Here is a 13281-nt window from a genome sequence, read left to right as displayed (position 1 = left end):
AGATAACAGAATTAAGAGAGTTACTTGGTCCGGCTTCGAGAAACGGTGGTCATGGCTGTATTGACAACTTTTACATTAAAACTTCTTGGGGAGTAATACCAGAAAAATGGACAAAATTTACACATACTACAACTGCGAATAAAAGTTATGTGCATGAATTGAAGCAGTAACTTTTCCAAATTATTTTGTCGACCCTTTTTTAGGTCGACCACATTGATTTTCCGAGCTCTCCCAAATCACTATAAAGACCCTATTTTGACCAGATTTTCTGCGCCGCATTTAAATTTAAGAAAAAGCCAAAAAGGCGTTTTTGAGCACTTTTTGGAAAATTTCGACCGTAAAATCGCGTTTTTTCGGCGCGCGCTCCCCCCTCAAAATTAGTATATACTGGCGCCCGAGGCGCCTCTAAAAAAATTTTAGGGTCCATCGCCAAATATGGATATCTCAAAACAGTACAAAGAGGGGATCGAAGCCCTGAAGAAGGGTGTCCGCCCCCGCCCCCTCCTAAATCCACCATTGGATCAGCGCAAAAGGATTCATGAAATTTCAGCTTTTTTCTTACGCCGGACCACGTAACTCTGGTAATTCTGTTATCTAAAATTTTTCCGCGGTATGAAAAGTAAGAAACGCTCATCAGCTTCCCAAATAACTAAATTGAGCCAGAATGTTCAAATTTCTTATACTGTTTGCTGGTTGTTTCCACAGAAAGAACATCTCTGAAACTAGTTTTGATATACTGGCTATTTTACGCCTTAAAAACAAGAGTTCTCAAACTCTGGCTCAGTGAAATCCTTTCAATTAGTTTCATCTACCTTCTGTCAAAGTTTGAGCCACGTGTCTTTAACATTTGTAAAGAAAATGAACGTAAAAAAACTGAGTTCACTGCTCGTTGAAAACAAAAAATTGCACCGTGGATGTATGTCGCTGTAAGATGTAAGATGTAACTTACCTTTTGAGTGTATGATATCTCAGAAAAAAAGTTTCAGCTTGACTCAACTACTAGAGAAAATTTGAATGTTGCCTTCAAAAATAAAAATGAAACCGAATGACGGGTTTGTGAGTTACATTGTTTGGATGACACCACCTAACTATCCAGAAAAACTTAGAGCTATCAAAAAACCATGAAGTCAAAATATAGATTTCAAATGGTGGAAAAAATGTGATTCGTCATTCGAAAATTTCGAGAAAAAGCTTCAGTGACAACTAAAGGAGTTGTCTCTGCCCAAGAGAGCCACTCAGTAATTTTTGTATGCTGAAAAATAACCAGTGCTGACAATAACTATAGCAAGTTCGAACGAGAGGCATTTTTCGTGGTAGTTTGCATAACAAGACAAAAAATTTCTCGTGTTATGCGACTTCTGAATCATGAACCAGAACCCGTTACAATGAATCTTTCAACCCCCGAAAGGAATATCAGAAGTAGGTTCTGTAAGGAAAGTAAGGTAAACTGTTCAAAAAATGGCTTTTGACTTGGATATCAAGCGTGCACCTGGATCAACGACTGCCCGCGCTGGTGTGTTGTCGCGTCTACGCTTCCAATGCGTTCACAAACGCTAGCGAGCACTTTTATTTTTACGCTACAAAACAGAGTCGACTGCCTTAATGACTGTGCATAATAAACTTTCAAGCTATATTTTACTAATTTTTTGGCTCAAACTCTTCGCTAAAAACTTAGGCATTGAGATTTGAGTAGACTTCTATAAAAGTGCAGACTATAAAAGTGTTTCTATAAAAAAAAGGTACGACATATTGGAGCATATCACTCAGTCCAAAAAACCCAAAAAGGGTTACTGTCATAAAAACTTGCACATACATTTTTCTGGCTGCCAAAATTAGTCGATGTTACTATGTAAAGTGTCATCGTTATGGTGTAAATTAAAAAGTTTGTATATCGCAGGGCAGAACTGCCGAGCCTCTAAAATGAGCCAGTATGCGCCTTTTTTGATTAATTTTTTAGTTAAGGGTTTTTCAATACAAAATTTCACCAAATGAAAACATTCATTTTTTCCGGGTACCTATGGGTAGCGTGTGGGGGATGATTTTCCTAATAAACTTCAAATTAAAAATTTTTACTGTTTTTTCATTTTATTTTTTTTACATTAATTTTTTTTTTTTCATTTTAGCACTGCTCCATAGACCTTAAAAGGGAGTCGGAACATTACGAGCAGTCGTGTTATTTTTCAGGATTTTAGCCTAAAAAGCGTTGAAACTCTTTTAAACAGGGGCCTGCACTTCCAGCTTTCAGAATTTTTGTCGTGCACTTCTAACTTTCGGAATTCGATAACTTAGTTACTATTTAATGAAAATAAATAATGGATTATAGCTAATCTCTTTTTTTTTTCTGTCATTGTCTTGGTTGGAATTCGGAAGACTTACAGAGAGGAAGTGGTCGACATTGACAATTGAAGGGTCGGACTGGGAGCAGAATACATCCATCAACACATCCGCAGGTCCTCTGTCGTCCTCTTCGCAGTCCTCGCTCCATGTAGTCTGCTTTTTTCTAATTCAATTTTTGATTCTCGTTCATTGCTATTTTGTTTTGACTAATTATTTTCTTAAACTAATTTTAAAAATGTATTTTAATTTTCCATACTTCAATTTGTTTATTAATTGACAACTGTTATTTTTCAAAATTGTTTTTTAATCGTTTTTTAGTAGATAGCTTACGTGAGGCGTTCTAATCCTACTAGTCCAGAAGCAACTTGTGAAAAACTGCCCGAAGAATGGTTTTTCGACTGTCTACGGCCGAACACTTGGTCGCTTGAGTTGTCGTCTGCTTCTTCCGCACCTGAAGGTACGTTCTCTTCATTAGTCATCGAGTGCTCGGCCGAAGCACGACTCGAACCGATTGCTTCTTCTCTTGTGGAAGTGGGAATGTAAAATAAAACGTCTTCTTCCGTTGATTCGTTTTCTAATTCTTCCAGTTGCAATAGCGATGATAAGTGATTATTTGGGCGTGAATTTGGGCAATCGCTCGAAGAATTTCTGCTCATATTTTCAAATCGTAACTTCACAAAAATAAATTTTCTCAAGAAGACGCTTACGTCATTTTAGAATTTATAGTTGTTCGAGATCATCTGCTTGGTTTATTGAAAAAAGGTATAACCTGAATAAAATTAGGTTTATGTTAGTTTATGAATACAGGAAATGATTTTGCGTTGGATTTATGTGATGTGTTTTTGTGTACAGCACTTACTTAAGCTGAGTGGCTGGTGTTCATTGATTAATAACGCCAGTTTGTTCCTTGTGATCGAGAATTTTTTTTCAAGCCATCTAATAAAATTCAAATCAGCTTAAATTGATATTGCCGGGAAATTTAATGGAAAAGCCTTAAAAGCAAGAGCCTGTCAAGGACAGTTTTTATCAGACTGAGATCCACTTTATGTTTATTCTACACAGAAACAGAAATATACACGCGGGATATGAAATCAGTTCCGCTGAAGGTAGACAGATATGTCCCGTCCGCTAGCTAGATAGGATTTTATACCATTGATATTATAACTGTATTCACAATTGAGTAAGGATAAAGAGTCACTAGTAAACGAATTTAACCGCAGTTGAAAATGTGCGTAAGTCCATATTGTAAATAAATTTTAACTGGTCCAATTCTACCGAGCTATTCTGACAAAATATGGTAAGAATTCTTCAAAGTATGGTCTACGTCATAAAAATGATTTTCATATTCTATTATTTTTGTTATTTCTCGATTGGTTGTTCCAGAAGGTGTGTAATTCACTTTAAATGACGTGAGTCAATGAAAAATGAGAAAAAAATGATGACGGAAAAATTGTGAAAAAGGATAAAAGTGCGGTCACGATAACTTTTTTCGAATTCAATGTATAAGTATGACGCAAAAAAAAAACAATTTACATTTATTTGCCCTTATATTGGCAAACAGAAAAACTGTCTCAGTTATTTCAGGTTAAATTTATACTCATTATCAACACATACGGTATGATAACGGTACCGAACTGTATTGGCTACTGAATAATCGTCAATTAGAGATTTACTTTTGAGACTAAATTGTTATAATCATTAAAAAAAAAAGCTAAAATCAGACCGTGATAGGGACATTTTTGTCATGAGGTTATTTAATTGGTTCTGCAAAAATCCGCTTGACGTCCCTTGAAAATCCATTTATCGCGTCGTTAATCGCGTCTCGCATCGCATCAAGATTTCTATTTAATAAGCCACATTTTCCTATTCTTTTCCTGGACAAACAAATCAAACAATGCTACGCAAATGCATTAGAAGGATATTATTGTTGAAGCGAATTGGAGGAAAAAGGTAATAAGCAGATGTTTTTTATAGAAGCTTTGCTGTTTAAAGGTATCGACACGCTTAACGCATGAAAAAACAGTGTTGGAGAAAAAAGCAGCAGGAGATCCGTAGAATTTCATTAAAAAGAGCCTGTGCATTGTTGTCTTTTGCATGCTTATAAAAAAGGTATTCTCCCCAACTCACAGCCGTGTAACAAAAACGGATTAAGAATGAACGAATAAGCTATTTGTGATTTTTAAAATCTCATACATGAGATGAAAAACTGACTGCAAAATAATGGAAAGACCAATCAATCAACCGCACCAATGCGCTTTGCATTGTGACAGCCAAAATACTCAATCCTACGCATAAAAATATTCATCATGACTGATATTGTTAAGTATTTTCAAAGATGAGACCACGTTAGCACCCCAAACCCCTCTAGCCCTTCAGAGAAGACAGGAGCGGATCTAGGACTTTCTCGAGGGGGGGGGGGGGGGGGGCGGATTTTAAAAAAATGTTCGAAATTTTTTTCGACCTTTTTTCTTTAGGTCGACTAAGTTGGTTTTTCGAGCTCTCCCAAAGCACTTAGAAAAACTTGTCACGGCCAAATTCTGCGCACTGCAGCAGGCAAAATTATGAGAAAACAGGCCAAAAAGGCTTTTTTAAGCATTTTTTGGAAAATGATCACCAAAAAATCGCTTTTTTTCGGCGCGCGCTCCGTCCTCAATTAATAATGGTGGTTTTTCAAATAATTCTCCCAAATTTGAAACCCATTTTAAAAAACCAAGTTACTAACTACACTAACTACCAACTACCCAATATAATATCACATGAAGTCTTGAATTAAAAACCTAATTAATAGTGCCTGGATTTTAAAAAAATTGTTAACAACATATTTTAAAGGCCCAGTTTTCATAAATCAACAAAAAATTGTTTCACTAAAAGTATCATCAAAATGCGTATCACTAAATATATCAACTGAAAATTGATGATTTTGTAAACATTAACTAACTAAATCACTAAAAATGGTATTATCTTTACAAAAATGTTTAAAAAATTGATAGCTTATAAAACGAACAACAAGACTGCTCGTATCAGGGCGAGGCCCTGAATGTTCCGACTGCCTTTTAATGTTAATCGAGCAGTAATAACGTTAAAAAATTAAATTAAATAAAACAAAATGAAAAAAAAAAATTCTAAAACTTGAAATTTTTCATGAAAATCATCCCCCCACACGCCATATAAAGTACAAAAGGATAGATTTCGCTCGTTGTAACAAAACAATTACGGCATATAATCTTCTTTCAACCAATTTGGAACGATTTATAAGACGGATTAAATCTCCGCTTACGCGTTAATAGCGCGAATTATATCGCGCGTTAATTGTCCCAAATTGGTAAAAATGGCCAAAATGGCAATCTTTAAACCCTCATAACTTTACAAAAAATGATCACAGGTACAATATCTTTTCAAATTTAAGCTCAGGACAACAATAGCTTTCGAATGATGTAAAAAAATTCCGTCAAAAATGGCTAGTTAAAAAGTCGAAATTTGTCTGAAGAAAAAAAAAACCACCCCGAGCACAAATATTCCGTTACTTTCGTATCGAAAGTCGGAACAAAAAACAATCAAACGGGTGATGAAATAAAAATTTTCTTAGTGTTTATGTCAATATTTATTGTTCCGACTTTTGATACGAAAGTAACGGAATATTTGTGCTCGGGGTGGGTTTTTTTTTCTTCAGACAAATTTCGACTTTTTAACTAGCCATTTTTGACGGAATTTTTTTTTATCATTCGAAAGCTATTGCTGTCCTGAGCTTAAATTTGAAAAGATATTTCACCTGTGATCATTTTTTGTAAAGTTATGAGGGTTTAAAGATTGCCATTTTGGCCATTTTGACCAATTTGGGACAATTAATGCGCGATATATTTCGCGCTATTAACGCATAAGCGGAGATTTAAGCCGTCTTAGAAATCGTTCCAAACTGGTTGAAAGAAGCTTATTTGCCATAATTGATTTGTTACAAGGAGCGAAATCTATTGTTTTGGACTTTATATGACGTGTGGGGGGATGATTTTCATAGAAAATTTTCAAATTTTAGATAAAAGTTTTTCATTTTATTTATTTCATTTAATTTTTTGTTGTTTATGTTATTACTGCTCCATAAACGTTAAAAGGCAGTCGGAACTTTCAGGGCTTTGCCTTGATACGAGCAGTCTTGTTAATTTTTCAGGACAAGTTTTGTTTGTATAGAGTCCTTTGATGATCGAGTTTGTATTTGATGATCGAGTCCTTGATTTTGCAGTTAATTTTTAAGCTATGCAAAAATAATCCATAGCTTATCAATAAGTTTCTAAAGCAAACAGCTGATCAAAAAATTATGGCCGTTTTTAAAACAAATTGAGATGAATAATATAAATGATACCTTCTAGCAACTTTTTCAACAAATAAAAACCGTTATCAATAAAAAATGAATTAAACTTGGCACAATAACAGTAAAATTAAACACCCGGACCCTTCTCTATTCAGTCTTCTTATTTGCGTAAAAAACACCCCAGTCCAATTTTCTCACTTTTTGAGAGTGTAACCAACAACAAGTTATAGATTTGTGTTACCCAATTAAACATTCAATTTCCGATTATTTTTCTTCAATTTTAAAATCTGTGAGACGTAAATTAAAGCTCAAATTTTCTTTCTGCAAAATAATTTCACATAAAAATTCGTTTTCTATTTTTTGTTCAGCTTGACAAAAAATTTTTTTGAAAGTATCTTTACAGCGAACTGGAATTTCAAAAATTATACCTTTGAGATGCTATGTCAGCCCGACATATCTGTATCAAAGGGAATCTAGTTTTTTCCAGATGATTTATCTGTTAATGGTGTCACAACTGAGTTTGACTCATTTCAAAATTATTTTCCTAAAAATTTAGTGACATTAGATTGGTGGCTGTAAAAAAAACAATCTGTTTATTGTCATTTTAGCAGTCAAAAACAATATTTGTGATTGTGATTGGGTACACTACCGCTTCAGAAAACCTGTTATGCCAATTGGATATACTAAAAGTTTTTTCCCAGCTAGGCAAACAAGTTTTTGTCGCGCTCAGTATTTTAGAGTTCATCCAAATGCTTTTGGTTCAAAAAAAACTTTTACTTTGATCTCTTTTTTTCTTAGAGTGAACAAATGGCAACAAGGCCGCTCTTTTATCCGGTAAAACCCTGAGTGTTACGACTGATTTTAACTTTTAACTGGTCTTAAGATAAAACTTAAGTTTTGTACTGTCGATTAACCCAAGTGATTGTCATCCGGCCGGATTGGCAATATATATATTATGTATAGTTATTTATTAGGCTCACTGGGTTGAGCTGGTCAAGTGACCTTGAAAGACAAGACGAAACAATGAGTTTAGTGAATTGTCATCAGAAGATAAAAATAACAGTTATGATTCAGTTGTCTTGTTGACGTCTTAGTCTCATTCATAATTAGCTCGCCAATCCGTACGGATTCAAAATTAAACATTACGCATACCTACGGGTATGACATGGCGCAGTCAGCAGCATCAACGAAAAACCCTCTCAATATAAACTCGTTCTGGGAGAAATCATCAGCAGAGCCCCCGCTAGAATGGAGGAAGTGGGTTGCAATTGTAGAGCTCGCGGTTTTCGCAAAAGACGGAATAGAGATCCGAAATCTACTACGGGAGGAACCTGAGGTTACTCTGCCATCTGAACCAATTCGAGATACAGGGAGAAAAGGACGCACAACGGAGAAATAGAGATGTCAGAAACCAAGAAAAGAATGTAAATTAGCAGAATAGTTGCCAAAAAGCAACAGACAAAGGCGTTATAAGTAACTCCGTAAACTGGGACGAAGCGGATGCGAGAGTGCGAAGCTACCTATTTCTATGTCTAGGCATGGAAGGCCAGAGACAGGTACAACAGAAGCGACCGGGGCTAAATATACAGACGACAACAACAGGACAGCTAATACATGTAATGAAGAAATTTCTATTACCCACAGAATCATAGCATTCGAAAGATACAACCTTATCTGCCGTAAACAAAGCAAAAATAAAACATTAGAGCAATTCCACTCAGATTTAGTAGAGCTAGCAATCCGTGCAAACTGTGGAGATAGGGAAAATGATTGAGTTCACGATATGTTCACCGCCCACATGAACGATGAAAAAATCGCCGAGGAATTACTAGCTGAAACAAGAACACCACAAGAAGCATATGAGTATGCAATAAGACGCGAGAAGGGCGTTGAACATAGCAAAACTATGAAGTTAAACCCAATCGGAACAACTTCGTCCGTTGCAATCAAGCAAGAGCAAGTGGGTTACATTCAACCCAAAGGAAGACGTGGCGGATTTTCCTCACCTTTTGAGAACAATAGAGGAAAGTACTCGCGGGGAAGACAAAATCAAAACACAAGGGGAAATCAAAACAAAAATACACAAAATTACGCTTCAAAAAAAACAATGCACAAAAATGGAAATCCGTTTAGCCCAAACCATTTTCAATCATGTCCAGCCCGAGATAAAGTTTGCACGAAATGTCCAAAACGTGCACATTTTGCAAAAGTCTGTCGTTCAAATCATGTAAATTTTCTTCAAAATAACGCTGATAATGAATCACGAGACAAAAAGGAAAGCCACCATCAGAGAAACGAAGTTAATGACCCAGTGGCTTTCGCAGATTTCACGTCACAATATAGTTGGGAGTAACCAAGAGATAATTATTCCATGTTGTCAATTTCAGATGCATTCGAAATTAAACAAACGGCGAAAATTAGTGAGGAAGATTTAAATGGACATATTGTGAAACTAAAAACAAATTCCGAGGCAATTCTTGCCAATGCGGATTCAGGGAGTCTAATGTCATTCCTAAATGAAACTACGGCACGTCAATTACATCAAAACGACAAAACTACTATTTAAAAAAAAATCCCGCGTGAAGATACCGCACGTAATCTAGCTTGCTATAATGGAGAAGTTATTATTCCGAAGGTATGACTAAACCTAGCTACAGAATCCAGTGGGTGGACTATCCAGTCGGCTCCATTTATTGTGATTGAAGACCAAAAAGCCAACATTCTCGGCCGTAATTTACTCTCAAGCATCGGTATAAAATTAATTCAAGAACAACCACAGCATAAGCAAGTGTTGACTATAACAGAAGGGACACATCAAACACCGGTATAAAACATTGGGTAAAAGAAAATTTCGAAAACTTATGCGTGAGAATTTGAAAACAAAAAACCATGTAATGAAAACACAATTCATCCCGGACGTTACACCGATTCAACCAACAAAAGGGTCGGCGTGTTCCGATTCATCTACAAGAAAGAGTGGAAAACGAACTCAACAAACTAATCGACCAAAAACATATTATAAAGTAGAAAAAGTGTTCTGATAAATAATTCATCAGTCCGAACGTAATAACAGTAAAAAAAACCAAACAGTCAAACTTGGGCTGCACTTCAAGAAAATTAACAAGTTCATTCACAAAAACAAGTATCAAATGCCGAATATGATCCTTTACTCGATAACATTGCACAAACAATAAAATCTGATACGAAAGAACAAACGCTATCTCTTCGCTTGATTTACGATACGCGTATTCACAAATCCCGTTGGATAAGAAAACAAGAGAACAATGTGATTTCACTCTCATAGGCGGAAATGCCACGGGAACTTCTCAGTTCCAAACTGGGTTCTACGGCCTGACAGACATGCCGGCAGAATTTCAGAAAGCGATCGATCTTACAGTAACCAATTGTAAAAATACTTACGCGTATTTAGATGACATTCTGATCATCACAAAAGTATCGATAGAAAAACATAAGAAAACACTGGAAACAGTTCTTCACAGACTGGATGAAGAAAACCTCGCAATATCATTGAATAAATGTAAGTTCGCGTGCGAACAAATTGAATTGCTTGGGTTTCATATAGATAGCGAGGGAACTAACCCCCTTTCGAGAAAAACAGACGCCATAGAAAAATTTCCACCGCCTGAAACGTTTAAACAACTTAAAAGTTTCAAGGTATCAATACATCATCTTACAAGGTACATCCCACATTTGGCAGAGGCCGCGGCAGCACTCCGTCCCCTTCTTAAGAATACAGACAGACACAAGACACTTATTGGTCGACGAAGCATGATTTCGCATTCCATGAGATTAAAAAGTTAGTCAGAAATTACACAAAACAAACATTTTGACCAAAATCTTGACACATGAGTAGTTTGCGATGCATCTACATATGGACTCGGTGCGGCCCTAGAACAAAACACAAACGAGGGATGGGTGGCTATCGCGTACGCATCAAGGTTTCTAAATTCGTTAGAAGAAAAATATTCAGTAAATGAGTTGAAACTCCTGGGGGTTGTGTGGGCGATTGAGCACTTCAAATATTATCTTTACGGAAAAAACTTTACAGTAATTACCAACCATCAAGCTTTGATCAGTGCTTTGAACGCTATTGAAAGATCCAAGACAAATCAAAGTAGGCTCACAAGATGAATCGACCGATTAATCCCTTTTAACTTCGATATCAAACATCTGGCAGGGTATAAATCGGGATAAATTGACTATATGTCCCAAATTCCGGTTGGAATTGCAAAACGCCCAGCGCGTACGATGAGGAATTTGTTGTGGCGTCAATCAACTCATTCGTTAACAATCTTAAAATGATTGACAACTTAATTTTAAACCAATTGGCCAATAGGAAACTAGCGCCCTATCGCCTGATCAAAAAACGCGTGGAAAATAAAGGGACAAACTGCAACCAAATAATTTTTCAATCGCATTCCGATCGTAGCAATCATTACACAAGCGTTCAAACACTCAAACCTGATCCAAAGTAAAAGCCAAATCATTCGCCCACAACTCATTCTAAAACTCAGTCAACGACAAAAAATCAAAACGTTCACGATCTAAATCGCCAAATTCAACTCAACGAAAGACGGTCAGAAAAAATGAGAAAACAAATTATGAAAGAGTTTACGGGAGGATTCATACCCAAAGAACAGAAAGAAGAACGAAGTTCAACAGGAGAACTTACAAACAAAAACCAATGGCAAGGAGAGTCAGACAGAGAGGAGAGCCTATCTGATCCTCGTTGCCATAAAAGACCAAACAAAAAACAATCAGACGTGAAACTAAAACCAGACGCCGTCAAGGACGCAAGAGAAAACATAAAACGAAAACCAGCAACCTTCCCAAAAAAAGTGTTCACCGACTCACCAGAGGGATCTGGTAGGAAAACGCCTCCAACAATGAAAGTAACTTCAACAACTGCCACGCAAACAACAACTATGCCAGTCATTGCAATCATCCAAACGGATCTTTCAATCAAACAAAAAAAACTTACAAATACTGCGTAAGCCGTGTGGACCCTAACGTCAGAATACAAGAAGAACTCCAATCAAACACCGAACCTCCCACTATAACAACAACTCAATTGGAGGCTAGCCACAATCTCATCGTGAACGAAGTTGTCGCCACAATCGACAAGGAGACCAACACAGAGAAAGAGGATACACCACTCTATAGAAGAAAACTCCAAAAATTGTTGGAGGTTATTTTCATCGCAGCGGCCACCCGAAAGGACAAGAATTTAAGACCGCTTGTCAACTTCGTACGAAAACGGGAGTGGGACGCACTCAAATTGTCGTTTGGCGGATACTGGTACAACATCCGAAATCGACTGCATGTGAAAGACGACTGCCTCTTATTCGACGACCGCATAGTTCTGCCAACGCAACTCAAGTAAACGGTACTAGACAGCCTACACCTCACGCATCCCGGTTCTGCGGCCATGGTAGATCTCTTCCAAAACATCTGGTTCCCGCATATACACAGGACAATGGTACAAATGGCGCAAAGATGTCGAGAATGTACACAACAAGGTAAAAACCTAAAACCAATAATCGGTAAACAACATTCTTTTGAAATGGAAACTGTAGTTGAACCAAATGAAGAGGTCCAACTGGGATTTGCAAGACCGCTCCCCGACGAGTTAAATAGAGACGCTCACATTTTAGTGGCGGTAGATAAAAGGTCAAAATTCCCAACAGCTGAAGTAGTTTCAAAAACAACAGCGGACGTTGCATTAAAATTTATACAAAGATACATTTCAAATAATGGGGTACCTCGCCGGTTAAGGTGCAATCAGGCTCAAACGTTCCGCTTTAAAAAATTCAAGTATTCTTTAAAACAAACAACATAAAGCTATTGTTTGCACCAGTAAACAACCATAGATCCATTGGTGTCGTAGAAAGATTCATACAAACATTAAAAAGACGACTTGGCGTAGTACTCCGTTCAAAATTGCATCGAGCGTGGCAGAAATAATCAAAACGTGAATAATAACTCGGCAGGGAGTGACTAAAATCAATCTTTCGAAGCACATATGGGCGGGAAAACTAACACACCACTTTCGAATATAACGACTAACAGTTCACCTAATAATCTAAATTGGGAAACCGCTAAACACGCTTGTTTAGATCGGAAAAATTTGACTCACCCGCCAATCCCAGCAGAATTAATGCACGACCTGCAGAAGTTGTCAGAGGACGAACTGTGCATCAAACGCAGAACACCAGAGCCAATTGTTGCTAACACTGGAAATGTGGACAATCAACCACATACCACAACAGGTGTGAAAACTAGAAAAGCGGTAGCATCAAAAAAAGAAAGATTAAATTTAAGATGTAAATTGATACAACAGCAACCTAATCAAATAAAAACAAAGAAATTAAAACCCAAAAACTTTTGAACAAAAACACAAAACGGTCGATGGAAAAATCCTAACTTACACACCACATACGGCGTGGGTCCAAACAAAAGGAAAACAACCACGGCTACTAAGAAACAGTGGTTTTGTATTCGTTTTTAACCCTCTAATTGATGGTGCATGTCTCCCCTCAACGCTCAGTGATTACGTGGCATATAAATGCGCTCGGAGAACTGGTACTTGCTAACGTTTTTTAGATATAGAAAACCCGAGT

General features: G+C 36.9%; 1 protein-coding gene across 5 annotated transcripts in view; it reads right to left on the bottom strand.

Moving 5' to 3' along the window:
* LOC134848578 (glutaminase liver isoform, mitochondrial-like) overlaps positions 1–13281 on the bottom strand; it is a 52987-nt gene that overhangs the window by 14282 nt on the left and 25424 nt on the right. The window contains exons 1-3 of one of the 5 annotated variants that reach the window (XM_063866108.1): positions 3197–4415; positions 2668–3106; positions 2377–2500 (exon numbers count right to left, since the gene is read on the bottom strand). The exons of 3 other annotated variants lie outside the window; for them this stretch is intronic. In XM_063866108.1, the coding sequence (XP_063722178.1) occupies positions 2377–2500; positions 2668–2993 (450 nt within the window). In that variant the 5' untranslated portion in view covers positions 2994–3106; positions 3197–4415. Of the gene's footprint in view, positions 1–2376; positions 2501–2667; positions 4416–13281 lie in introns of those variants that run through there. One more of the 5 variants, XM_063866101.1, reaches the window with a different exon arrangement.

The sequence above is a fragment of the Symsagittifera roscoffensis genome, chromosome 1 (genome assembly GCF_963678635.1).
Source record: "Symsagittifera roscoffensis chromosome 1, txSymRosc1.1, whole genome shotgun sequence".
NCBI classification, from domain to species: Eukaryota; Metazoa; Xenacoelomorpha; order Acoela; family Convolutidae; genus Symsagittifera; species Symsagittifera roscoffensis.
The sequence above is the reverse complement of the archived record's forward strand: the minus strand, read 5'-3'. Positions and strand labels throughout refer to the sequence as shown.